Source organism: Phodopus roborovskii, unplaced genomic scaffold (genome assembly GCF_943737965.1).
Source record: "Phodopus roborovskii unplaced genomic scaffold, PHOROB, whole genome shotgun sequence".
NCBI lineage: Eukaryota > Metazoa > Chordata > Mammalia > Rodentia > Cricetidae > Phodopus > Phodopus roborovskii.
In genome coordinates this window covers 10,624,067-10,650,421 of record NW_026126424.1, presented here as the reverse complement: position 1 = coordinate 10,650,421, position 26,355 = coordinate 10,624,067, and the positions used below count along the sequence as shown (strand labels likewise).

The 26,355-nt window shown below is 45.1% G+C and overlaps 1 protein-coding gene across 1 annotated transcript in view; it reads right to left on the bottom strand.

The window, feature by feature from the left end:
• Positions 1–26,355, bottom strand: part of Slc44a3 (solute carrier family 44 member 3) — a 73,317-nt gene that overhangs the window by 13,044 nt on the left and 33,918 nt on the right. The window contains exons 10-12 of the mRNA XM_051185587.1: positions 25,213–25,378; positions 17,877–18,033; positions 14,791–14,877 (exon numbers count right to left, since the gene is read on the bottom strand). Of these exons, the coding sequence (XP_051041544.1) occupies positions 14,791–14,877; positions 17,877–18,033; positions 25,213–25,378 (410 nt within the window). The remainder of the gene's footprint in view (positions 1–14,790; positions 14,878–17,876; positions 18,034–25,212; positions 25,379–26,355) is intronic.

Here is a 26,355-nt window from a genome sequence, read left to right as displayed (position 1 = left end):
TAACATAGAACCGCTGTCAGTGTCACCCTGGTGAAGCTCCTTAGCCTCTGGGCCTCAGTTTCCTCTTTTGTACCGTGTGGCTGACAGCAACCTGACACTCAGAATCCTTACGAGGTCAAACCTAGATGGTGTGCGCAAAATGTTTAGCCTGATGTAAATACAGTACTCATGTACGAAACTCTCAAAAACTAAATATGAAAAAAGCAAAGTTTACCCTGGGGCCTGTTACACTAGAAAACCTCTACAAACTCCACGTGTTCATGATGTTACTTTTGTTTATGCTGTGGAACATTTAATGATGTAAAGATGTGTTGTTTTTGTTTATGCTGTATTTGTTTAACTCTGTAAAGCTGTGGTTCTTTACCTGTCTAAAACACCTGCTTGGTCTAATAAAGAGCTGAACGGCCAATGGCGATGCAGGAGAAGGGATAGGCTGAGTTGGCAGGCAGAGGGAATATATAGAACAAGAAATCTTGGAGGAGAAGGATCTGTGAACGAAAGAGGAAAGAGAAGGACTTCAAGGGCCAGCCATCCAGCCACCCAGCCACCCAGCCACCCAGCCACCCAGCCACCCAGCCACCCAGCCACCCGTTACACAACCACACATGGAGTAAGAAGGAAAGAAAAGGTTTACAGGAATAGAGAAGTTAAAAGCCCTGAGGCCAAAGATAGATGTGATAATTTAAGTTAAGAAAAGCTGGCAAGAAGCAAGCCAAGCTAAGGTGGGCATTCCTAACTAAGAATAAGCCTAAATGTGTGATTTATTTGGGAGCTGGGTGGTAGGGCCCTTAAAGAGTCCAAAAAGCCAAAGAGTAAAACATCACACAGCAACCCTGGTTCTGTTCTGTACCATGGCTTGGTGAACCTTGCAGAAAAATGGATTGGCTAAAAACATATAATAGCATATCTTTCCTCTTCTTTTTATTTAATAAAAACATGATGGCAGGTGGTGGTGGTGCTCCCCTTTAATCCCAACACAGGGGAGGCAGAGGCAGGAGGATCTCTCTAAGTTTGAGGCCAGCCTGGTCTATAGAGTGTGTTCCAGGACAGGCTCCAAAGCTACTCAGAGAAACCCTGATTTGAAACAATCAAAAATCAACATAACATGACACTAAGTTTATCATCTTGAACAGTTTGGGGGCATCAGGTTAACAGTACATATAAATGGTCGTGCACAGATCTCTAGAACAATTTCACGTTACAGATCTCTAGAACAATTTCACTTTACAGCTCAGATACTCAGTATCAACAAAACATGGATTCTCCCAGTCCTGGGTCATCACTTTCCTACCTTGCATTTCTGCAAAATTTTAACTTCTTTAGACATTTCACATGGCAGTGTTATGATTTGGATATCACATGTCCTCTCCACCCCCACACCAAAGACTTGTGTATTGAAGGCTTGTATGAGGATATAACCTCATCAGTGGATTACTCCATGTATGATTCCATGGTTAAACGTTCTACTAGGAGGTGGGCTTGTGTCTTTCAAGTGCCTATCTTGTCCCTTGACTTACTCCTCTATTTTTTCTCTCTGCCTTCTGTCTGCCATAAAGTGAGCCACTTTTATATACTCTACCCATGAAGTCCTACCTCACCATGCTTGAACCCCGAAGGAACACAGCCAATGTTGTGGAATTATCTTTTTTGTACACTGTAAAGATGTATCTTTTCCAAGGCACCTTCTGATTGGCCAATAGCTAGTCAGGAAGAGGTTAGGTGGGACTCCAGGCAGAGAGAGAACAAGAGGAGATGAATCTAGGTGGGGGAGACACCAGAGGACACAGAGAGGAAACAGGACATACTGAATGAGAGGTAAAAGCCATGAGCACGTAGATTAATGTACATGGGTCAATTTAAGTTATAAGAGCTAGTTAGAAGCAAACCAAGCTAAGGCCATGCTTTTGTAAATAATAGTCTCAGTGTTGTTATTTGGGAGCTGGTGGTACAGACCAAGAGTTGCTACAATTTAACTTAGTATAATCTTCATCCTTGTGTAACATGTGACCGAGTTTCTTTCCTTTAAAGGCTTTATAATATCCCTCTGTAGATATATAATCATTCTCTTTATTTATTCATTCGTGTACAAATACATTGGTTTCTTCCACCATTGGCTGTTATAAATAATGCTAGGACAAGCATGGCTGTGCACACAGCTCTTTCAGATTCTGCTTTGAACTCCTTTGAATGGATACCAGGCGTGGGGTGCTGGACTCCAACTCCTTGGCTACACTCTTAATGTCTGATCTATTGAGAGGCATGAGGTGACATCTCACGGCTTTGATTTACATTTCCCTAATGGTTTGTGATGTTGAGTATATGTCATGCATTTACTGGCCTTTCATGTAGATTCTTTGTACATATGTCTTTTCAAATCCTTTGTCCATTTAAAAATTAAGTTCTTTGATCTGTTGTAGTTGAACTAATTTGTTATACATTGGTGATATTAATCCTTTATCACACATGACTTGTGGTCATTTTGTCCTTTTCCAAAGATGGGCCTTATACTCTGAGGACCACTTTGCAGATTGTTGCCTACAGTGTGCAGTCAGTTCTTGCGTTTAAGACAGATCTTTCTATTTATTTACTTTATTTTTCCCCTGTGTTTTTTGTGTCACATATGAACAATTGGTGCCAAATCCAATGTCTTCCACTTCCTTCCTATGATTTCTTCCAGGAAGAAGAAAATTTTATAGATTTAAAAAAATGTTTGGTGTACTTTAATGCATATGGGTATTTGGCCTTCATGTAAGTGTGCACTGCCTGAAGAGCCAGAAAAGGATCTATGTTTGGAGTTACAAGTGATGATGAGCTGTGTTATAATTATAATTACAGTTGTAGTTATGAGCTGTGATGTGGATACTGGGAACCAAATCCAGATCCTCAAGAAGAGCAGTCAGTGCTCCTAATTGCTGAGCTATCTCTGTAGCCCAGGGATTTATAGTTTTGGGTCTTTCAGGTTAAAATCCATAATGAGTTGGTTTTTGAATGTTACACAATGACAGTCTTCTGTTTTCTCAAGAACATTTGTTGGAAAGATGGTCCTCTCTCTATGATATACTTTGGTGCCTCCAGCCATATATGAGGCAATATTTCTAGTCTCTATATTCTGTTGCAGAATGTTTGTTTATGTAGTACTGTAGCATCTTTGTTATGATGGCTTTTTGTATGACAGATGTCTTCTTTCGGAGCTTCCGAAGCCTGGCCACTAGCCTTTTCATTCCAACCTCCCCAGTCCACTGGTACACCTACTCAGAGAGCCGTTCTCCTGACAGTCAGTCCCAGACAAGGGCAGCTCTTTTAAACTAGTACTTTTTTCCCCTTTCAGATTCCCAGCCACTCTTTGCAAATGAAAGAGTTATATGAATTCAGCATGGACCCAGGAATGGTGTTAAGACCACATGGGCCTCATGGTCATTCTTTAGACCATAGACATGTGTGGAAAGTCTGCTCCCAGACATAGAGTAGAATAGGGCCTTCATGAGAGCAGCAGTCTAGTGTTCCTTGGACCTCCCCAACTTTCTTTGTTGTCCCTTTTATGGTAAGAAACACGGCGTGGCAAACACCCTGAGACAACTTGTCACTCACACTGGGATGCTCCAGATGAAGTCATTTAGCACAGCTGTCTCATTCCTCAGACAATGCAATCTCACTAATGCTCACTTTCCTCCGCCCCTGTGCCAACTGAAGCATCCTACGAAAGGCAAAAGGAGTGGGCAGATGAGACCACAACTGTTGTCAAAGACCGGATCCAACTGCCAAGGCTTTTAGAAGCTTCCCAGCCCCACCTACTTAAGAAATCTAATGCAACTAAATTTATCGACACCATTTCCTCGCCTACTTTTCAGGGTACTTGTTTCTTTCTAATGTCTAGAGTCTCTGAGCAGAAGGGCTGCCCACTGTCTCTGCCAGGCACATGTGTGTTACCTGCTTTTTCCTGTGATCTCCTCCTTTTTTTCCTCCCTGAAAGACTCGGGCTTTACTCAGCCTTCCAAGGTGCTAAGTTCAGAGTGAGGGCAAAAAGATAATCCATCTACCACTTTTACTAGCTTTTCCACGCTTTCCCTAGCATTTAACCTTTTGAGCCCTGCCCTGCAATGAGGAAAGCAAAGGGAAAAGCTTCCCAGTATGATGTGAATGCCTTGCAGCAGCTGGTGTGTGCTCTGATCTTACTCCACCCACTGAAAGAACCCTGGATGGGTTGGGGGACATGGTTCAGACCAGACGTTTAGGTCCTTTTTGTCTTAGCAGAGCAAGCAAATGTTAAGGGTCTTCCATGCCATGCCTACCTATAAGGCCTCTATTTGCCTAAGAAAGGGAAAGTTGCAGATCTGTGTTCTTTGGGTGACCAGGACAGATGGTAACCTCCTGCTCGCATATCTGGGCACATAAGATCATATGTCGTGGCTTTTTAAAAGAATCCTATTTCCTAGAGAGGGCCCAAAGAGCCATGAAGACAAGAAGATGGTTTTCCCAAGAGCCAGCCTGTGCCAACTGATGCCTGGGAACTCCTGAATCCTTGCATAAAAGGCCAAGAATAGCAATTCACTTTTCTGCCCATCAATGAAATGGGTGCTCAATGTAAGAACTTGGGTTATGGGACATGAGATTGTTTCTCACACATCTGGGTTTTGGTCTTTGATTCACAATCATGTGAGAATCATTTGAATATGAAGCTCAGGTAGTGAGGACTTCATGGGATTGTAGCATGAATTAGTGACTGCCAAATCAAAACGTCTTTACTCCCAATCACTCTGACTCATACCTCCTCTCATTTGTTTTCCTAATGAGCGCATCCTCTAGACTCTGACCAACCACATCCTTGTCAATGTCTAGGACAGAGATAACTGAGGAAGGGCAGCTGAGGAATACACCCACAGCTGATGCCTTGCTGAGAAGGCAGGAAAGGGAGGGGCAAGTAGAGGGCTTTGGAGGAGTCTCAAGCAATCTTGGACAGTAGCTTTTGTCTAGAAGACCCAGAAGGAGATGGCAAGAAGAAGCCTGCTCCCTATCACAAGGAAGATTAGATTTGTGGTAGGAGTTACTTACTTGTTTAATTCTATTTCCCATGCTAAACAAATTTGGGAAACGTCAACAATAATCTATAGTCTTTACGTCTCCTTAGCACTTGGGGTAGTGTTCGACTGCCAAACATTCTTCTTGCATTCTGAGCACCCTCCTTCCTCCCTACCTATGAACACAGAGGATGCTCTATCTTCGGATGCAGACAATTAGGGTACCTGCCACAAACACAAGGCTGCTAAGGGAAAGATGGTAGAAGATGTGCTTCTTTGGCTGCCATATCCTCCAATACTGTCACAACATGTTCTTATTTAAGCTTTGCTGACTTCAGTGGTAGTTTTCACAGATCAAAGTTAAAAACCCAAGTGGACCATCTGCTATTTCTGGCATATCTAAAGCACGTTTTGATGGGAAGGTAAAAACATAAATTGGTGGCCTTGTGTTTTACGTGAAGCTCAGAATTATGCAGGATGTCTCATCATTAAGGAATGATGGTCTCTTGGGTAGGGTGACTTTTTAGGCTTGTGTTTCTGGAAACAGTCCTAGTTACCCTTGCTAGGCCATGTCATGTCTCCAATCTTCTGATGAAAAATGGGAATGGTAGCCAGGCATGGTGGTACATGCCTTTAACTCTGTGAGTTCAAGGCCACCCTGGTCTACATAGCAAGTTATAGGGCAATCAGAGTTACATAATGAGACCCTCTTTTGAAAAAAAGAAAGAAATGAAGGAAGGGAGGGAGGGAGGGAGGAAATGACAAGAAATTGATGCAGTGACAAAGCCTCGAGGTAGAAGACACAGGGTCAGACAAGCCTGCCTCCTAGAAGTGATGGGCAGGGTGGTTGGGCTGATTTTCTCAATCTCCATCCACAGTCACACTCTGTATCCTGATCTCAGGTTTGGATGTTAAGTGCTGAATCCTGGAGTTGGGGGGGGGGATTTCAGGCTGCTTTCAAATGTAAGGAGGGAAAGTGGTACTCTGAGCAGCTCTGCTTCCTCAATGAGTGATGAATACTGTGGTGGTGACTGGGGTTAGGGAAGAGAAAACCATTGCAGGAGAAGCCCTCCAAGGATACTGATACCCCCCTACACACACACAACAAAGAGGATCCTATGGATAACCTCATGAACTCAGCAGTCTTTGAGTGCCACAGGATAGATACACTAGGCGCTCCGACCATCAGCGATGGTTTGGTGATGGTAATGTTAATGTCTTCTGTCTTATCTACACATGCCAGCCTAGAACTAAGAGCTTTGCAAACATGCTTTAATTATCTGTCAAACTCCTGGGAAACAGGCACTTTAACCTTCAACTTCTCTAGCACACAGGCTTCCAATATTTGGTGAATTGGTAAGTGACAATAACTAAATCCTCCCTTTCCGCCACTGAACAACAAAACCAGAAGAATCCCGGTGACCCTGGCTCCAGGAATCAAACTTAGATTTTCACTAGTCTTCTGGGGGCATTCCTTCCACAGACTAGGTCCTACTGTCTGTCACAGAAACTGCACTCTTTCAGCTCCAGCTCCCACTCTGCAGGTAAGGTCCTTCTGACTTAGGGTGAACCATTAACAAGCTGTTGAGGGGATGCATTTTCCAGCCAGCTGATTTGGTGATCAAGGTGGTATTTTCAGGCTTGACTCTGGTGACTCTCAACTGTTTTGCATTTGGTAAGGAAGAAGAAAGGCCTATTATGTCTTCCCATTTTTAAGAGGCAACTCTCACTTTCCCTGTCTAACGTCTTAGAGTCTAAGTATTCTCGCCTCATCTGTTTGGAAGAGAATAACAACAGTGCACCTCTCAAGCGCTGATGGGGTGAGGCGACTCTAGTTAATGCAGGTGAAGCAAGAGTGCCCAGCACAGCATCTTAAGTACCCAACACACAGCAGTGGTCCTTGTCTCTGGTATCTGCACCCTGGGGGGTGAGGTGGGGGGAGTCAAAGCCATTTGTGCTGAGTATAGTCACTTCCCAGCGGAGGTGCCTGCTTGCCCCTATATCACTGCCCCCTTTCCTGAGAGTGATGCAATCCTTCATTTAATACATCTCTATTTTTTCCCCCTTAAAATAGAATCTCAAATTGAGAAGGACGTCAGAGTCTTGTCTAAGGTGGCAGCTGCTTCCTGAGGGTGTACTAATGCCCACTTAGAGAAGAACATCCTATGGCCTCGCCCTCTGAAGTCCTGACACTTGCAGCATGCTCACAGCAGGTGTGAGCCAGGCCTGGGGCAGGCACACAAAGCAGCTCCTGAGCCACACACCAGGAAGCACGGGGATCCAACTCATTTTCTTCCAGACAGTCTGGGGCCTCTGACAAAGAGGAGCCTCAATTCCTTTCTATCTAAAGCAGGGGTAATAGCATTTGCTGTGAGACAGCTGCGAGCAGGGGATTATCACTGTCCATATATGAGCCTTCATGGAAACTGATCGATATGGTCCCACATGTGCGCTTCCCTCTGAAACTCGAAAGCAGGCGACACCTCTCTAGAGCTCCTGCAACAGCTGGCTGCCCCGGGGATGTCTCTGAGCCAGCTGGCTCGGGAATCAGGAGGCAGAGCCACCTCTGCCACAGAAAGAGGCTACCTGGGTGCTTTACAACCAGGGTTACTATTGGAGCCACATTGGTGACTAAAAGAACATTCTCTTAGGCTTCTTTCCATCAGTCTCAGAATCTGGCTAGAGCAATTTCCCACAGTTCATTGCATCCTTCCCCTGAAATGCACACGCTACTCTGGGGAAGGAAAAGAAGGGTCAGTGGTGATCTGACACTCCTGGCTCATGATGAACCAAAACCTGGTATGGAAACGTCACAGAGCACTGATGCTATTCATGGATAGAGAGAAAGACAGGCGTTGAGGCAAGGGCCTGGGGACAGAAGGCTTTGAGATTTTACAAAGTCAAGTTGACTACACAGCCTCAGAAGATTGACTGACTTTATGTTTGCTAATAAAAATGACTGGCAGGCAGGTGGGTGGAGGTGGTGGCTAGGAGGAGGGAGGGGAGAGGAGCCTGTTTCTCAGGAAGCAGCAAGCGCTTTCTTCACTCAAATGAATGAGACTGTCTGAACCTTTGTGACAAGTGTATTTGTTGCTCAGAAAGACAGAGTTGCCCGTATTTCCATGCAAATGCCAGGAGGCAACAATCCCTGTACTGGCTTAGCCTGCATCCAGAGAGATGACAAAGTAAAGGAGGCTGCATGCATGATGGTCTACTTTGAGGTACTTTAGTGCACCCTGCCCCTCTTCAGGGAGACACCTGTCTTCCTGTGTGATCACCTATAGAGAAATGGAACCAGAATGGTGCTGGGCATTGAAAAGTTTCTGCACCTCGATAAGCCTCTCTGCTGATGCATCAATCCAGATCAGACCAAATCATTAGAAAAAGCCCACCTTTAATGGATACAACGCTCCTGGATGGCCTTCCAGATTTCCCCCTCCCCCAGAGAGGAGGCAGGAAAGGGAGACCATGAATCTATTTTCTGGGAGGCAGTTTAAATACCTTGTGGGAGTGTCTTGAGTATCTCTGGGGGAGGGGTCATAGATGCAGCAGGGTTTGGGGAGATGGAGGAGGAGGCTTGGGTGGAACTTCCACCATAACATCCTAGACTCTTTGGGTATGGATGACAGGGACTGGGGTGAAGCATCCTTCATAATAGGCACCATAATATACTCGCCCATTTCTAAGGCTGCCCAGGATGACCAATGTCTGTCCCGAGTTCCACTGTCAGTCATGTATGCTGTTTCCTACAGTCCACCAGCATTTCTGGCAGAATCCCTCTAAGTAGAGCCAGAGAGATGGCTCTACTTTCCTCTCCAATATGCTTGGCAGCCATTCCCCATGATTCTAAATGGCCAACACAATGATCTTTGTGATTCCAGGGTCAGGCCTTGCCATAGATTAAGAAGCATTTGATGACATACGCTTTTAATCCCAGTACTCAGGAGGCAGAGGCAGGTAGATCTCTGTGAGTTCGAAGTCAGCCGGTTCTACAAGTGAGTTCCAGGACAGCCAGGGCTGTTACACAGAGAAACCCTGTCTTGAAAAACCAAACCAAACCAAAACAAAGAGCATTTGGAGGTGGGGTGTGGGAGAAGAGCATGTCAATTTAGAACATAGGAAAACAATCAGACCCTAAGCCCAATTCACAGGCATGTGATGCAGGGGGCTGGCATCTGCATGCCTCTGCTCTGAACTCGATAGTTTGCCAAGGCTCAGAAGCCTCTATAGGGATGTGGCAGTTATTTAACCCAACACTTTCAACCTGCAAAGCTCCTGAGGCTGAGTGGCCAGCTTGAGTTACACAAATATGGAAGGGGCAGAGGCAAACAGCTGTGACACCCAGCTAAGGAGCTGGGAGATTCTGCCAGAAGACTGGTAGTTTTCAAATGGTATTGTGTCACCCTATTTTTCAGTTTCTATACCTATTTCCACTTCGCTGGCAGGAAAAACAATAGAAAAGGAATCCAATCCTTAAAATGACGACAACAACAACAAAAAATAAATAAATAAAAATAAGTTAGGACCAAATACCCGACAAAGTGTGTTAGTTCACATGAACAACTGTAACTGAACAATACTGTTTATATTTTTCCCAATGTGAACCATCCCAACTCTCTGCCAACCCAGGGCCTAGTGGTGGATTGAATGCAATGGGTCCTCTGTGCCACTATTAGGAGGCGTGGCTTTGTTGGAGTAGGTATGGCCTTGTTGGAGGAAGTGTGTCACGCTCGTGTGTGTGTGGGGGGGTGGGCTTTGAGGGTTCCTAGGCTTAGGATACTGCCTGATGTGACCGTTGGCTTCCTGTCGCCTGCAAGACGTAATACTCTCGGCTCCAGCACCGCGTCTGTCTGACACAGCCACGCTCCCGGTTATGATAATGGACGGAACCTCTAAAACTGTAAGTTTTCTTTATAAGCGTTTCTGTGGCCATGGCGTCTCTTCGTAGCAATAAAAACTTAAACTAAGACAGGTTCCAAACTCAGACAGTTGCCAGGCACCACATGGACAGTTAGATGTCATATCAGACTAGAGAGTATGGCGTCTGAGGAAACAGAGTTATCGGGGTTCATAAAAGACACACTTTAATAACCACAGGTTCTACTTTACTGATTGGTAAAAAGCCTTGCCTTGTGTGAAAAACCTATAGGCTTTTGTGATTTTCCTCTAAGATTTGAAAAAGAAGAATCCTAGCGTGTTTTCAGATCAATGCAGAAGCATCTATGAGAGTGTTGGAGGCCCACCAATGAATTTTGTTCTTGAAGGGGTGCTGATCTAAAGCCACCATCAGAGCCAGGGCAGATGCCCTGCACGTGTAAGTGGGAGGCATTATCATGAGAAACTGGGTGAGGACAATAGCAAACACAGAAGGCAGGCTTTCTGGTGGCTTGGTTAGCATGTGGTCCCTTGGGAAGATTTCAACTGGGCCCTGTAAGGCCCTGCATGGACCCCTGAGGCACCTTGAGTAAACCTGAAGCTGTTAGCCAGAACTCCTTGCCCCAGACCTGTTATTGGTACTCTTCCTGTTTTGCTAACACACACCAAGTGGGGAGGAGCTAAGCCTGAAAATCCTGTTATTTCCACTGTGCTGTAAATCAGTATTTAAGCCCACTCCATCCCCTCAGCAAATGGCATTCAGCATTCTGACAATACCATTGAAGGAATGACCTGATATCTTGTCTCTTATTTCAACTCTAGGCCTTCTCATGGAACAGATCTTCGTGCAGGGCCCCTCAAATGTGTTGGTTGAGGGCAGGGAGGCTCCAGACCTCCTTGCCAGCCATACTGATATGAATCAGCCGCCAAGACCGGAGGCCTGGACCACTGACTTGCCTGGGGAGAGGAGGGGAGTCTCTGGCCTGAAATCGCAGGGTTCAGTCTCGGCTTCTGGTGGCCCTACACACTTCTCTCCAAGTCTGCCATTAGCAAGCCTTCCCCAGTCAGTAAGCTAGCCTGTTTGGATCAAAAAGCTGTTAGAAACAGTCCTGGGAGCGGTTCTGAGTCTGTGGCTAGAAAAGTTGCATAGCAGTAAGGCTTGGTTGGGGAGGGTTGTGGACTTAGATTGACTCCTGGTTCTGACACTGACTATGAGCCCTCTTCCCAGGCCTCAGTCTCCTGGCCTGGAAGCTGGAGATACTACTCCACCATGCAGGGCGGATTGACAGTTGGTGCCGATAGTCTACAGCCAGCAAAGTCACTGTTTCATTAGCTAGTGATATCAATGACCAAGATTGTTCTTCTCTGAGTGTCTGTATTTTCTGGATTTCTTACTGGTGTATACGTGCTTCATGCATGTGTTTCCTACTGCTACATACACACTTCAGATTCCTTTGGTTCCCTTCCCCTATTATGCCCAGGCTCAAATGGTTGCACTCAGCATCAATGAATACATGATTTTTGTGTTAATGAATATGTGAGGGAAAACATTTATTTCACAGCTGTACACTCATTTGGATTTCTGAAGCAGAGAGAAGCAAATGAGAAATGGTGAGATTTGGTGTTTTATTACCCCACTCTGCAAATGCAGCTACTGTGCAGCCTTAGGCTGGGTGTCTACAAAAGGCAGAAATGTCTGCCTGCCTCTGTCCTGGGTCTTAGTGGAGATGGATAAGGCTTTTAGGAAGCAGTTATAAACACCAGTGGCCTCCAAGCTGCAGGCGGCTAATCTGGGTTCTGAGCAGGAGAAACACATTTGATACTCTTCCAGCTTCCCTGGCCTCCTTCCCATCAAACAGAGTAAAGAAAAGCATGCTTTGGTCCTTCTGTATCTGATTTCCAGGCATAGAGATGCCCAAACTTTCCCCACCCCCGTAGTAACCTAGTCCAACGGGAGGCTTTTTCCAGTCTAATCTAAATCCATGCCTTCACTTTGAGCCCCCTTTCCTTTGTTTATCCACAGATGAGATTGACAGCTGAGCTGACTACCATTTCACCAACATTAGCCTCCTTCCTCTCTTCTCACTCTTGTGCAACTCAGACTAGCCTTGACCTTTCTATGTAGGTGAGTCTAGCCTTGAACTCCCGATCCTCCCACATCCATCTTCCCAGTACTGGGATTACAGGTGTATACCATGCCTGGTGTGTGCATTGCTGAGGGATGGACATGCATGCTAGGTCAAGCCCCCTACCAGCATGGCCCCGTCTGTGCCCTGTTCCTCCTTTGGATAGTTCATGATTTCTGTGTCATATTTAAGAACTCCTCTGCTCAAATCCATGGTTATTAAGGACTTCTCTCCTGGAAGCTTGGATTTACGGTGGGTCTCTGCCCGTTTTCAATTATCATCATCATTATTATTTTGCTTTTTGAGACAGGTTTCTCTGAATTAATTTTAAAAATTATGGTGGAATTGCTTTTTCATATAGAGCTTCTTTTTTTCTTTGTTGATTTGGCACCATGTGTAAGAGGCTGGCCTTTCCCTGCTAACTACAGCAGTACCTGTGCTGCCCCTCCGGTGTGTGGACATTCTGTTTTCCCCTCCGTCTCCTCCCCCACCCCAATGACGCTTGCCTGCCCCTCACTGCCTCTTTTCTTTCTTCAGCGTCTCTCTCACTTTCAGGGTGTCATTTAGACCAGCCCTCTCCAGTCCCTTCCCTTCCCATCAGCCTTTTCTTTCTTTTCCATTCCCATCCCCCCCCCCCCCCAGCTCTTCTTTCCCAGCCTCCTACCCTCTGAGTTCTCATGCCCGATGGCATTGCCCACTCCTGTAGGAGTCACCCTAGTGTAATGAGGCAAAGGCAGCTCCTGCAGGCCATGGCTTACAGCACGGACCCAAGGTCAGAATCTCAGAGAGCCGCCCCTGCTTGTCCCACTGACGCATTCTCAGAGCTGGAGCAAGGCCAGCTTACTCTCACCGCCCAGGACAATCACTTCCCCTGCATATCTGTCACATACCTTCATACAGGACACACCACCTGTGTTACGGTAATTACAGCATGGTTAAAATGAGCACCTGACCTAGCAAATACTCTCAATTCCCAAGAGAAAAGGTCTTAGTCAATATTAGCAGGTGAAATTTTAGAAGGTGGAGACTATGTCCCTGGGGTAACGGAGCAGAGAAAACAAATGTAAGAAAATTAGACAGTGGTTTTCAAATGTGCTGAGTGGCAGAGTCCAGAATATCACCGCTCCCTCCCACCAAAACACACAAATGGTAGACTCCAAACCCAAGTCACAGATGAGTGAGTGGACCTAGTCCTTCTTTCCACTGACTTCTCTCCCCTTCTGATATGGTGATGTCCTAGGATCCCCTGGGGGCAGTTGGCTACCGAGAGTGGAATAGGGGAAGGACACAGAAAGAACTTGGATCCCATGAAACAGAGAGAGGAGGTGGTTCCAGCCTGGACCCCTGGAGGACCATCTGGTTAACATGTGTGTATTCGTGGTCCCATGGCTTTTGCCTGTCCAGTCTAACTCTACTGTTTCTCCCATCCAAGTACTAACCAGGCCTGACCCTGCTTAGCTTCCAAGATCAGATGAGATTGAGTGTTTTCAGGGTGGTATGGCTGTAGATACTCTACGGTTTCTTAGCTTTGAATTTTCACTTAACTATATCTTATCTCTTATCAACATATCTCAAACTCTTTATACTAGCAGCTAGTGTCCAGACTCACGCACACAGCTCCGAAAAGGGATGCATGGCATCTTAGTCTGTGAGTGTACCCACAAGGCGTGGCTTGGCTTGATATATGCCCCACCTTTCTGAGAAATGCCACATTGCCTTATTGTGTTTTAGATATAGTGGCTTGTGGTATTTAGACCCAAATACGTTCTAAAATGTACACCCAGCTTCAGACTTAAAAATAGAGCAGGGCTTAAAAACAAAGAATGCTACACTTTCCCTGAATAATGAGAGGTATTCTAAATACCAATTGTAAGACATCAAACAGAGACGGCCTAATTACTCCCTTCGCTTCTGCTGGAGCATCTGCTAGGAAGATGGGTCATACGAAGAACTACTTTTCTAAGTGGGAATCTCTGCACACGCTTAATTATAAAACGGCCACTGCCTTACAAAAAACACTGCTTTGTATAAATGTGACTGTGGGCTATTAAACGTTCCTAAACAAGCTACAGAAAAATACAAAACATTTATTTAGGTCTCTGTCAATTTGAAAGATTTTAAAAGAGAATATTTGTAGCTTGAAAGGAAAGGGTTGGTGAAATGTAGAAAAAGAGATGGGAGAAAATTCTCATAGTTTAGGAGAATGATGCCTGTTACAGCATTGACATTTGCTTGAGGTTGACAGCTATTCATTATAGTCAAATGGGAAAAGGCTCCTGCCCCCTTTTTATTTTAGGGGGGAAAAAAAAGAAAAGAAAAAGAAACTCTTTTTTTTTTTTTTTTTTTTTTTTTGAAATTTAAAGAGCAGTTGTAATAGTCTACTGTTCCAAGGTACAGGGTCTACAAACCACAGCCCTGCAGAGGGGGTGTGATTAGTCTGACAGATTCTGCCCTGCCTTTCTCAGGCTGGGGCTAAGAATGACGCTTACAACATTAAAATGAGTGGAAAGGCAAAAGAAAAAAATATTTCTTGGCATGTGAAATTACACCAAATTCAAATTTCAGAGTCCACCAGTAAAGTTTTATTGACACCCAGCCGTGTGCGTTTCTTTACATTTGCCTGTGGTTGCTTTCCTGGATTTGATGTCGGAGTTAAGTGGACTTGACACATGACATGGTTGAAAAGCTGAAGGAATTAACCCACCCTGAAGGATTTGCTGACCTGAGTGACGGAAGCCACCCTCAGACTCCTGGGGCACAGGGAAGGCACATACCTGGTTGAGATGTTGCAGGTGTCTGATGAGACACCTGAACCCACAGTAGCTGCCTCTGAACGCACCTCTTGACTGCTCACCACATTGCTGGGATCAGGCGGGTTTGGGACACAAACACAGAGCGGGAGACGACAGAGAGAAGGTAAGTAGCTTGTCTCTGAGGGAGGATGGTTTCCACTTGCAGATCTAAGTACTGGGATAAACCCTGGAGAAATTCTGGCTCATATGTCAGCAACTCAACAAATTGCTACGACTGAGGATGGACTAGCTTTCATTTGTGTCCCTGGACATCACTGCCCTGTTAACCTCAGCAGAGAGAGAAACAGGTTAACTGGTATTCACCAGCAAAGGAAAAGCTGACATTTTAGTTCTCCTCCCTCGTCATCTGTCTCTAAGTGTGTCAAATGATATGCATAATTTGTGTGTGTTGTTTTTTAAAGACAGGGTCTCTGGTGGCCCATGCTGGCCTTAAACTCACTGTGTAGCTGCTGCCTCCCAAATGTAGGTATTGTAGGCATGGGCCATAATGCCTGGCTGAATTATTTTAGTGTTACTTTTGAGTTTTATTTTGAATTTCAATGATCCAATCAATCTTCTGAAGTCTAACCTGAGTGTGTAACTTGAGAATGAATTAGCTGAGGTAGGGGTGGTTCACCAAGTCCTACCTACCACCTACCATTAAAAAAAAATACAAAAAACAAAACAAAGCAAACAAACACAGCAAAACTAAACAATCCAAAAACAAAATCCCAGGCTGGAGAGCATTGTACTGGAGGTAAAAGTGCTGGATACCACACCTGACAACTTGAGTTCAATTTCTAGGACCCCCAGCTCCTTTCCAACAAACAAACAAGTGAACTAGCAGGGCAAGGGGTAGCTGCCATATGCCACCTACCACCCAGAGATAACAAAACAAAACAAAACAAACCCAAACCAGCTACCAATTCTCAACCAGCCTACTTTGTGGACCCCTGAACAACTCAATCTTACAAAGACATTTTCTTGTCTCGGGGTTAATTCAACTGGATGAAACTTGGCAGGTTTTAGCTTGGTGGCCACTGTGAATGAGACTTTAATGTGAGTGATCACATATGGCTATGAGAAGTATTGACACCACAGGCACAGGATCAAGCCGTAAAGCTAATGCAGAAGACCTATGGGAGGTCATATTTGACCTTGGTGACATTGCTAAATGGGAGTTTGGTTACCTTGCACATTGTGGAATCTGGGGAGTGACAAATGATCCTCCAGACCCAGGTCAGACAGACCTTTGTCTTCCACCAATTTGGCTTTATGGAAGCTGTTTCCCCAAAGGGCTTAAGATACCTTGCTCAGGCCGGCTGTTGGTACCGCATGCCTTTAATACCAGCACTCGGGAGGCAGAGGCAGGTGGATCTCTGTGAGTTCGAGGTCAGCCTGGTCTACAGAGCTAGTTCCAAGACAGGCTCCAAAACAATACAGAGAAACCCTGCCTCGAAAAACAAAAAACAAAACAAAACAAAAAACCTTGCTGGGGAGGTTGTGGGGGAGGGGACAGAAAGCTCTCAGCTGCTCACTGATTTATGATTATCAATAACTAATTCACATGTTAAATGATTACATGCATTATTTGGTAAATGTATTGGTGGCCAACATATTAGTACATTTCCGGGCTGTAAAATACATATTAATAAAATATATATTCAGATGTGTGTTGCATAGGTACCAAATACTCACCTGACCTGAGTACATTTAAAATAAAAAGTGATTCTGAATTTCAGAAACCCTGTCCTGGGGTGGTGGCTCAGTAGTTAAGAACACTGGCTGCTTTTGCAAGGACTCATGTTCGATTCCCAGGACCTTCATGGCAGCTCACAACTGCTTGTAACTTTAGTTCCAGAGAATCTGATGCCCTCTTCTGGCACACACACTCATGCACACACGTACACATACACATAAAATAAATGAATACATGTAAGGAAGGAAGGGAGGAAGGGAGGAAGACAGGAAGACAGGAAGGAAGACAGGAAGGAAACCTCTAGGTTTTCTAAGACTGCAGTAGCTTAGATTTGCTATGGGACAGGAGAACAATTTCTTTAAGTATCTGAAAATGCAGCCAGGCAAGGGACCCAAGAAAACATCTCATAGTCAATTGGTCAACATAGCAACATAAGAAAGCCAGATAATTCCATGTGCTGTTCAACTCCATTGTCTTTAATTGATATGCCGAGCTGAAATCTTGATTGTGGATTTTAAAATAGTGACAATTTGGATTTCTGTTTTTAAAAACAAACACAATAAATTGTGAGCCAGGGCATAAAACTTCCCTGTTTACTAAGGCCATGTAACTATACTCAAAGGCTAGAGAATCAGGTAGGTTTGTGACACTCAGAGCAAGTCACAAACCCCCAAGCTGGAAACAGAGGCGGGGAAGGATCAGCATTGCATGAGAACAGGAAAGCTGGGACCAGTCCAAGCCTCCCTTGTGTGGCAGCTTAGAGACACCATGAGAACAGCTGTTTTCCTGGTGTTCCGGTTTCCACTGGCTTTCATAACGAAATGCGCATGGAAAGAAAATCCGATGAGGAGAAAACACTCAGCACAAAAGCGCTACAGTTTTCTGTCCTTTGAGCTGAGATGTAGGTCAGCTTGTCCGTTTCTCACTCTCCAGCGTGTGTGAGCATGTACACATGCATGCTAGTGCGTGCGTGCGTGTAAGTGTGTATACGTGCAAATGGACGCACACACACACTGACTCTTTCCTCCTGGCCCACACCAATCCATTCCCATGGCACCCTCTAGAAACACAGCAGGCAGGGATTATGTTGGCATCAAAACAAAGCGACTATTATTCCTACTATAAAATGTATCTTACTTACAAACAAGCATGAGAAAGAAGCACAAACACTAGCTGAAACTGCACCATCAGGACCCAAGCATTTGCCCTGCATTTTAATTAGGACTCTCCAGCTAACACAGAACTACCCCTTCCTCAGCCTGCACACAAAGCTGAGCTTGGGGAGCCGGGTCTGAGTCCTTGCATGGGAGCCAGCATGGAACCTTACGTTTCCCATCCTTAACTTGTCAGTTTTAGGGTGTTGTCTTACCGGCTCTTTCAGAGTATTAGAAATGTGCATGAGAATGACTCTTGGGATCCTTGTCACAGTGATTAAAAATGACCCTTTCACCGCAGTTCCTTGATGGTAGCAGAAAAGTATGGAGAGAGACGAAAGGATTGGATGGGCAGGAGGGTCATTTTGATTCCTGGGAACAGGGAAAAAGAACATTTAAAACTCACTACATAAAAAGCAACCAGAAACTTCTCTCTGGTTCATATCCTCAGTGGCATTGTGACACAGCAAGCACTTTGGCAAGATCCCTATCCTCCTTGGTCGCCAAGGTTACCTTATATCTTGGGCTAATTCACATTTTTTGCTGGCATTCATGTGTAAACAGGAAAACTATTAATGAGCCAAAATATGCATGGCTCTTTGTTGTAGTTTTCTGTCCTTCCATCCACCCTTCCAGTTGGCTGTTGCTTTTATTTTCATTTGCAATAGATCGAGTCCTTCAACGGTGTTCACCGTTTAAATGACAGAGAGACGTGTGTAATTTTTGCCAATATTAGCCTGGTGAGTAGAGCTATCATCATGTCACATGATCAGGACTGGGGCCAGCAAAGGTAACCCGGGGCTTAGCTTTGACGGGAAGACACGACAGGACTGGCTCAGTTAGCTTCTGCACAGTTTTGGGTTCCCTAAGCCAGCTGATTTCTTTTGTGTTCCCTAAAGGTCACTTCAGCGTGAATCGTTTACTGGACTTGTAATGACACAGCTCCCAAGAATGTGTACCAGTCAGCTTCACCGAGAGAAAGAAAGAACAGAATGGAAATGGTCCTCCCTCTCACTCAAACCTGAAAGCCAAAAGAAAGGAGAGCTGATGTCACTCTTCTGGTGTCCTTCTGAATGTGTGACCCTGCGTTCTCAGGGATGCTACTCTAGAAAAGGAGGCCGGCTTTCCCAGAAGCAACTTCACAGGCTCCAAGGGAAGCTTGTGTCTTTAGAAAAAATCCCTCTACAACTGGCTTGGCCTGCTAAGTCATTCTGAATTAAGGTCTGACAGTGCCCTGGGATCCGAGGGAGGAGGGGACCCATGGCCAGCAGGATGGCAGAGTTGGCATTTTGCTCTTACTTAAATAACCCAGGAAGAGAAAGGGAACAGGGCAGCAAGGCTGAGGCAGAACCACAGCCTGGCTGCGCACCCAAGGGTGCTGTGTGCCTACATGGCTCACTCGGGAGGGCACTTGCCTAGTATGCACAGAGCCTTGGGTTTGATCCCCAGCTGTGTATGGGCCTCTAGTGCTGGTGCCGTCTACAATTCTAGCACTCATGAGGAGGTAGAAGCAGGAGGACCAGAAGCTCAGGGTCATTCTCCCCTACACAGTGAATCTGAAGCCAGCCCAGGCTACGGGTGGGTGGGTGGGGGGTGTTATTGGAGGACAAATCTGGGCTTTCACATGTGGAAATCCATTTTGTCATTTCGATCTGATACTGGAAGAGTAGAGCAGGCCAGGAAATTCTGACACATTTTCCCCATCTCCTCATTTTTTTTTCCCTAAAGGAAGGATGTTTACTTTTCCATTGAGATTTATAAGCCTTAGAACTTACTCTACCGACTAAGAGAGAGATGCAGAAGGGACACCTGTTCCCCATCTGCTTGGGAAAGAAATGACTCACAGGCCACTGCGAATGGCCCCCGAGGTCTGGTCCTCCAGGTACTGAAGTCTGGTTTAGGCATCAGGTTTCTGAGCAGGTTTCATTGTAGCAGGATAAACCATTGGGACAGAGGACTGCCTGCTCTGCCTCCCTCCCCTGTCACAATGCTTGGCTCTGCTGGGCTTGGCTGGAGGAGGATGCAGAGGCTCCAGAAGCTGGGTTATCACATGACGGGAGAGGGAGCCTAAAAGGGCCCTTTTAACCTAAGCCAAGAGTCACTCAATACCTGCTTTCAATCTAGAAACAGTCCTGCAGAAGAGAGGTTGAGCAGAGAGTGTCATTGAAGTTACCGCCTTTTCTTGTGGTCACCAGGGACATCAGCCTGCCATCCCTCCTCCCTGCACAAGTGGCCAGGGCCATCAGCTCTTCCTCCCTCATAGCTAACACACCTGCCTTTAGGGAGAAGATCTGATTATTTCCCCAGGAAGCCGAAAATAATACTACTCTCCGCACCTAACCATCGTTTGAGAACTGACATTGTAGTGCTAGGCATGTTGGGTAACCAGTGATAACTTGAATAGGAGTCTGGGGAAGATTGAGAATACCTTTAAGTCAAGGTACATACAATGTTTTACAGCCACACCAGCAACTTCGGGGCCCTAAGAACAATAGTTCGATTCAGCCTGGTACTCTCTAGAAACCCCTCCAACATTATGCAAAGCCAATTTTGTGCTGTAGTCCCTGAATAAAGTCTGGGCTGCATGGGGTGGCTGGCTCCTAACAAAGCCAGTAGTGAGTGGGAAACAGTGTGGCCACTGCTAATGCCTTGTCCCTCCTTGTATTTCGCTAGTAAAACCTGCAGGATGGAATGAGGAGGCTGTGAGGTGGTGGTAAAGGTCATCCTTCCGATTCCATAAGAAATAACAAACTGTCCTTATTATGGGCATGTGTGCATGCATGCATGAGAGAGAGAGAGTGTGTGTGTGTGTGTGTGCGCGCGTGCGTGCCTATATGTGGAATCCAGAGGTCACCCTGACGTGGCAGGGGTGGGATGTTGTTTCTTAGGTGCCATCTAAACCTTGTTTTCTGACTCAGGGCCTATCAGTGGCGTGGATGGTTGGCCTGCAATCCAAGGATCTGCCTATCTGTACCTTCTTAGCACTGGGGTTACAAGTCTATATATACCACAGGACTGGGAAAAAGACTGGATAAAGGTGCTGACAGCCAAGCCTGGTGACCCGAGCTGTTTCTACAACTCTATAAAATGACCTTCAAAGCTGAGGTTCAAGGTTGCCCATAGGTTGGTACATACTGCTCCCTTTATAAACTCTTCAGCCCTCTTGAGGATTAAAAAGTGACAGCAGTCAATGGAGTGTTTGCATCAGTCAAACTGTAGCCTGGAAGAACTGTGAGCTGTCGATGAGGAAAGTTTCACAGAGAAGCAGACAGTCCAAAGGAAAGTCCACTCGTCTGTTTGTTTTGAGACATGGTTTCTCTATGGAGTCCATGTTGGCCTAGAACTTGTTCTGTAAACCAGGCCAGCCTTAGCCGTGGTAATCCTCCTGCCTCTGCCTTCTGAGTGTGTCATCATGCCCAGCTAAGAAGACTCTAGTAATCAAATAACTGTGCTGCTAAAAATAAACCTCCATGCATTTTATTTTAGATCTTTATTTTTAATTCGTGTGTGTGTCTGCACATGTCTGCCACATGTATGTAGATGCCGATTGGAGGACAAAAGAGGGGCTGGCTCCCTGGTGCTGGGGTTGCAGGCTGTTGTGAGCTGCTTACTGTGAGTTTGAGGAACAAACCGGGTCCTCGTCAAGAGCAGCAAGTACTTGTAACTGCTGTGCCACGTCTTCAACTCAGTTATTACTTTATTGTAAATTAATTTTTATAAATACAATAATTGAAAAACTAAACAGTGCTAGTAGGCTTAAGGAAAACAGAGGCTTGCTTTACCTAGCCTTAATTCTCCCTCCCTAGAGATGCTAGTTCGGCTGTTTCTTCTGGAACTTTCCTCCATGCTTTAAGACTGTAGCTCTTCATGACTTGGTTTTTCCTATGGCATCCTGTCCATTTTTTTCTCCCCTCTGGTGCTGAGGATTGAACCCAGGGCCTTAGGCATGCCAGGCAAGTGCTCTACCATCGAGCCACCGCCACCCGTTCATCTCCTCTTATTTTCTCAGCTTTGGATATTGCCTACTGATGTCCGATGCAGAAGATTCAGGTTTCTTTTCCCTGTTCAGCCTGCCCCATGCCCTCATCTTCCCACTCGTCAACAATTGCACTATTTTTTTTTTTTTTAGTTAATGTTTAACGTTCATATCATTAGTACATAAATAAAATAAATGTACTGTGAAGATTGTTCCCAACTGATCCAAGTAGCCCTGTCCAGCTATATTTCTCTTCAGTACAACTTCAGGGTTTTCCTGGAGTTCGTACTTGTATCACATTTTCTTATTTGTGTATTTCCTATTTCTTATTGTCGCCCTTGGGCTGCACTCAACACTGAGCCAAAGGTAAATCTCCACGTGTCTAAGCACGTCTGTTCCTCTCTGGGCTTTGTCTTTGCCTGGAGACAGCCTCTTGCAGGTCTCTGTTCTCCCACTCAGCCTTAGGCTAGATTCTCGTTCTAACACTTACAACGCTGCTTCCCTCCCGGGACTCCCCGCTCCTCTTTGTACAGGCTGCTCATTTTCTGAAACTCCTCTTCCTCCCTCCCTTGCTTACTCACAACTTTCAGGGGAAACATCCTTCCTAGAAAGGACGTGCCCAGGAAATCTTTGGGGATTTTGTGACCTTTGATGGATGGATGGTGGGAAGGGGTATGGAACTTTAGGTCAGGGGCCTGGGAGCACGCACACACATTTGGACAGTTCTGCTCTGCTGTGTTCTGGGTTCAGAGTTGCTGCTGAATGTCACACATCAGATTTGATTCTGATGCTCTAGCCCTGTTGAGCCTTTTTATTTTTTCCTCTGAGAAGCTTTTGGAGACACCTAATTTATGTCCCCAGCTCTGACCAAGTTTCTTTGAAAATTTCATTCTTTAATCTTTGTTGTTGTTTTCTCGAGACCAGGGTTTCTCTGTGTTGCCCTAGCTGTTCTAGAATTTGTTCTGTAGACTTGGCTGGCCTCAGAGTCACAGAGATCCACCTACCTCTGCCTCCTGAGTGCTGGGACTAGAGGCGTGCGCCACCACACCTGGCATACGCTATCATTCAGTGTGGTACCACACACTACCATTTAGCACACTAAATGGTAGTGTGCACCTGAAAATCTCAGCCATTTTGTGGAAGAAGCAAGAGGAGCAGGAGATCAAGGTGACCCCAGCAACATGAGACCCTGACGCAAACATAATTGTTTGTTTGCTCATTCTAAAACTGTATTAGTCAGATGGCGGGTTTATCCTTCCCCCTATTTTCCCATTTGTCTTTTTGTTCAGCTTTCTGGAAGAGTTCTTCAGCTTCACAGTTCAAGCATTCAATAGAAAATGCCTACTTGTGGAATAGCTGATTATTTAAGGGTCTTTCTCATGCTCTTACTATCCATTTTTTTATGTGCAGAGTCTTAGTTAATGAGTTCAGTATTTCTTCGTTCTCTGTGACGGTGTTCTAAGTGCTTGCCCTGTACTGTCACCAGCTTCCTTTGCAGCCTGCCTTGTGTCCCTCCCTCTAAATTCCTTTTGTTTGGCTTTAATATTGTGTCTGGATGCACAATAACCGCTAGCGAACAGTTTAAACACACTTAGATGCTCTGAGGTAGAAAGCCTGGGAGCACCACTGCTGGGGTAGAAGTCTGGAAGTCCATTTCACTAGGGGCTCATGGGACACCTAACCTGGATTAGAAAGTTTCTCCAACCCTGCCCCTCTTCAGAGGGCCAACCTGGCTGCCATCATCCTGGAAGCTGAGCTGTGGAATGAGGGGGTATGATGGTGAGGTCCTCACTAATCAGGGTTTAGACTTGCACTTGTTCTCCGGGTTTAGTCTCAGTCTCAGCTGTGCCAGATTCCTCATGCTCAGACCCTCTCTGAGTCATAGTCACGGACAGCAAAGGGTTCCTTTTATACGGAGGTAGGGTCTAGGTGTTGAAGACTTAGCATCTTTGGAAGCACATTTTATTTTATATTTATTTGTCTTTAAAGCTGTATTTATTACTGCTGTATGTCTATGTGTATGCTGTGTGTGGAACCATGAGGCCATGGGTGTGCCCTGGTAGAAGTTGGAGGACAATGCCTGGAAGTCAGGTGTCTCTTCCTAGTATGGGTTCTGGGGATCAAACTCAGGTCATCAGGCTTTCATGGCAAGCACTTTCACCTGCTGAGTCATCAGGCTGGCCTGGAAGCACATTTTACTCTTCAATTCCTGCCTCTGGCTTCTAGGTCCAGCCAGCATCTTCTTCTCATGTCTATGCACAGCCAACACTCAAGCCCACTTCCTAGCTTTCCCCACTGTGGCAGATCTATCTTCACTTTTCATCATCTGGCTGAATTTTATATTTTGACATTAGCATCCAAAATCACACGTTTCAAGGCTGATGGTCCTCATCTGCTGTCGTTGCTTGTCTATTTCCCACAGTTTGTGTATTTACTCTTTTGTAATTCTTTAATGACAGAGTGTGGAGAGAAGGGAGGGCTGAGATCGACACCCTGAACCACTGGACCTCTGAATCCAAGCCCTTGCTGGAAACACTTGGGTCTGATTAGGCTAACATAAAATCTGCCAGACAGATGTTAGTTACCTGCTGGCCAGTTTGGCTGGACAGATATGTGTTCCCTGCTGGGGACCAAGCAACTCCCACCTCCAGCTGCCTGGAGGCTCTCAATGACAACCAAGGGCAGCAGTCCCTTCTTGGGTCCTCTGGAGTTTCTAATGATGTGGTTCCCCAAAGGACACCACCGTATTAAAAGCCCACAGTGATCTTTATGCTCTGGAGGCAACTGCTCAACCACATTAGTCTGGCTGCTTGGCTCTCTTACCCCAGAAAGCTCATGTTTATCTATTTATTTGGTCTGAGAGACTAGAGGAGGGTCAGTTCTGCCAGGAGTAAACTTCCTGTTCCAAGTCCAACCCTGTCATTGTCCCTGGCCTGTTTTTCTGGCTACAATCCCTGGAGAGTTACACACAGAGATGCCAAGAGCTCAGGTACATGTGAGTGGGGATGGGTGGTGGGGATGGGGGAGGAGCAGTAGTCCTCAACCATTTTCATTGGCTAATGGGCTATAGATACAGAAGTAAGCGATTAATTCACTAGTACTTAAGGCTAAGAAAATGAGCTATACCTGTAGGGTATAAAATTATTTTCCAAGTAAATATTCTTCTAATTTCACAGAGATACAATAGTTGATATAGCTACTGGAGTGCATTTAAAATAGATCCATAATGTTTAAAGTCTGAAGCCAGTAAAAATGGATATTCACAGGAGAAGATAACCTTTTCCTTTAGGTGTTTGTTAATTCTAGGCAATTTTGCTATTTCTTTCTTTCTTTCTAAGTTTTCTAGTTTAAGCAAAAGAGCCTGGAAATCTGTGAGATTTAAGGACAACTACTTTTTCTGTCCAACAATCAAGCTTTTAGGCCAAATTTTAGCTTAGTCTTTTTGTTGGTTGGTTTTGTCTAATTCTTGTTACTCTCTTTTTAAAGAGTCGAATGAAAACTCCTAAATATCTCCAGAGGTATGTATACAACCCAAAACACACAGACACACCACAGCGGTCAAAGGCTGGACTCACCTGTTGAAATAGCAAGTAGCCATTGCTCCAGCTATAGTTATCCTCTGGCATGCAAGGATGAATTCGCTAGTCCATATGAGGCCAATTAAATGGTACCACCACATATACCGAATGCCCGAAAGAGGCTTATATTCCACTTGGCCACCTTCCATCACCTGGGCAGTGCCTGCAATTTAAAATGCAAACATGCTTTACACCAATATTTCCCTGATCTTGGAAGATGGTTCAACAGGCCATGATGTTTCTTCATGCTAGGCCTTTGGTACTATGCAAAACACAGATGGGAAGGTAAAATTTAAGTTCATAGAGCAAACACTAAAATTGGAGAAATTAAATAATACAAACAATATCAAAAGTGACTACGGGGAATTTGTAAGACACTTGACACACTCTCTAAAATGTAATCATTTTGAAGGTGTGAAATGGGTTCCGAAGAGTCTGTCTTCAGTGATGTCTCATGATTAATAGAAGTTCGCCTTTCCCTGTATATTTTCTGTTACATCACCTGTATGATGTGGGCCAAATGTGTTATACTGACAGAAACACACAAAATATTACGACTGTATTAAAGAACTCTTCACCAAAGAACTTAGACTCTGTAAGAGACACTCAGGAGTCTTCCTTCACTCAAAGGAATTTCATTTAGAGTTTGTTGCAAGAGCAGATGCTCTTGGCATGTGTAAAACACCTACTTTCCTTGGTGTGGGTCTTAGTGTTTGCAAGCCTGGGACACATTAGATATTGCTTCTTAGAGTTTTAGTCTTACCTGGGTACTAATTTCCTCTAGGTAGTTTGAACATAAAGTGATATAATGTGGATCACTTCTAAGATAAAGGCTGGTCTACGGAAGTATCCCTCCATAGGTGATACCAATTATCGCTGTCTTTATTGTTATAATATTATCATTATCATGGATTTCAGGAGCACAATACTGCATTGAATTGAGGTCAGTAAGGGTGTGTTAGTAATTTTCCAATGCTCGTATGTGTCACTCTCCTTTCTCCTCCAACCTCAAGAACCCTTTGGATTAGCTCTGCAGAAACTGGTAAACCAGCTGCCAGCTCTATGGCCATGCCTGATTCCTACATGTTCTCTCATTAGCTCTTCAAATAAACTCCCATAACGAAGAAGGCAGGCACTTGG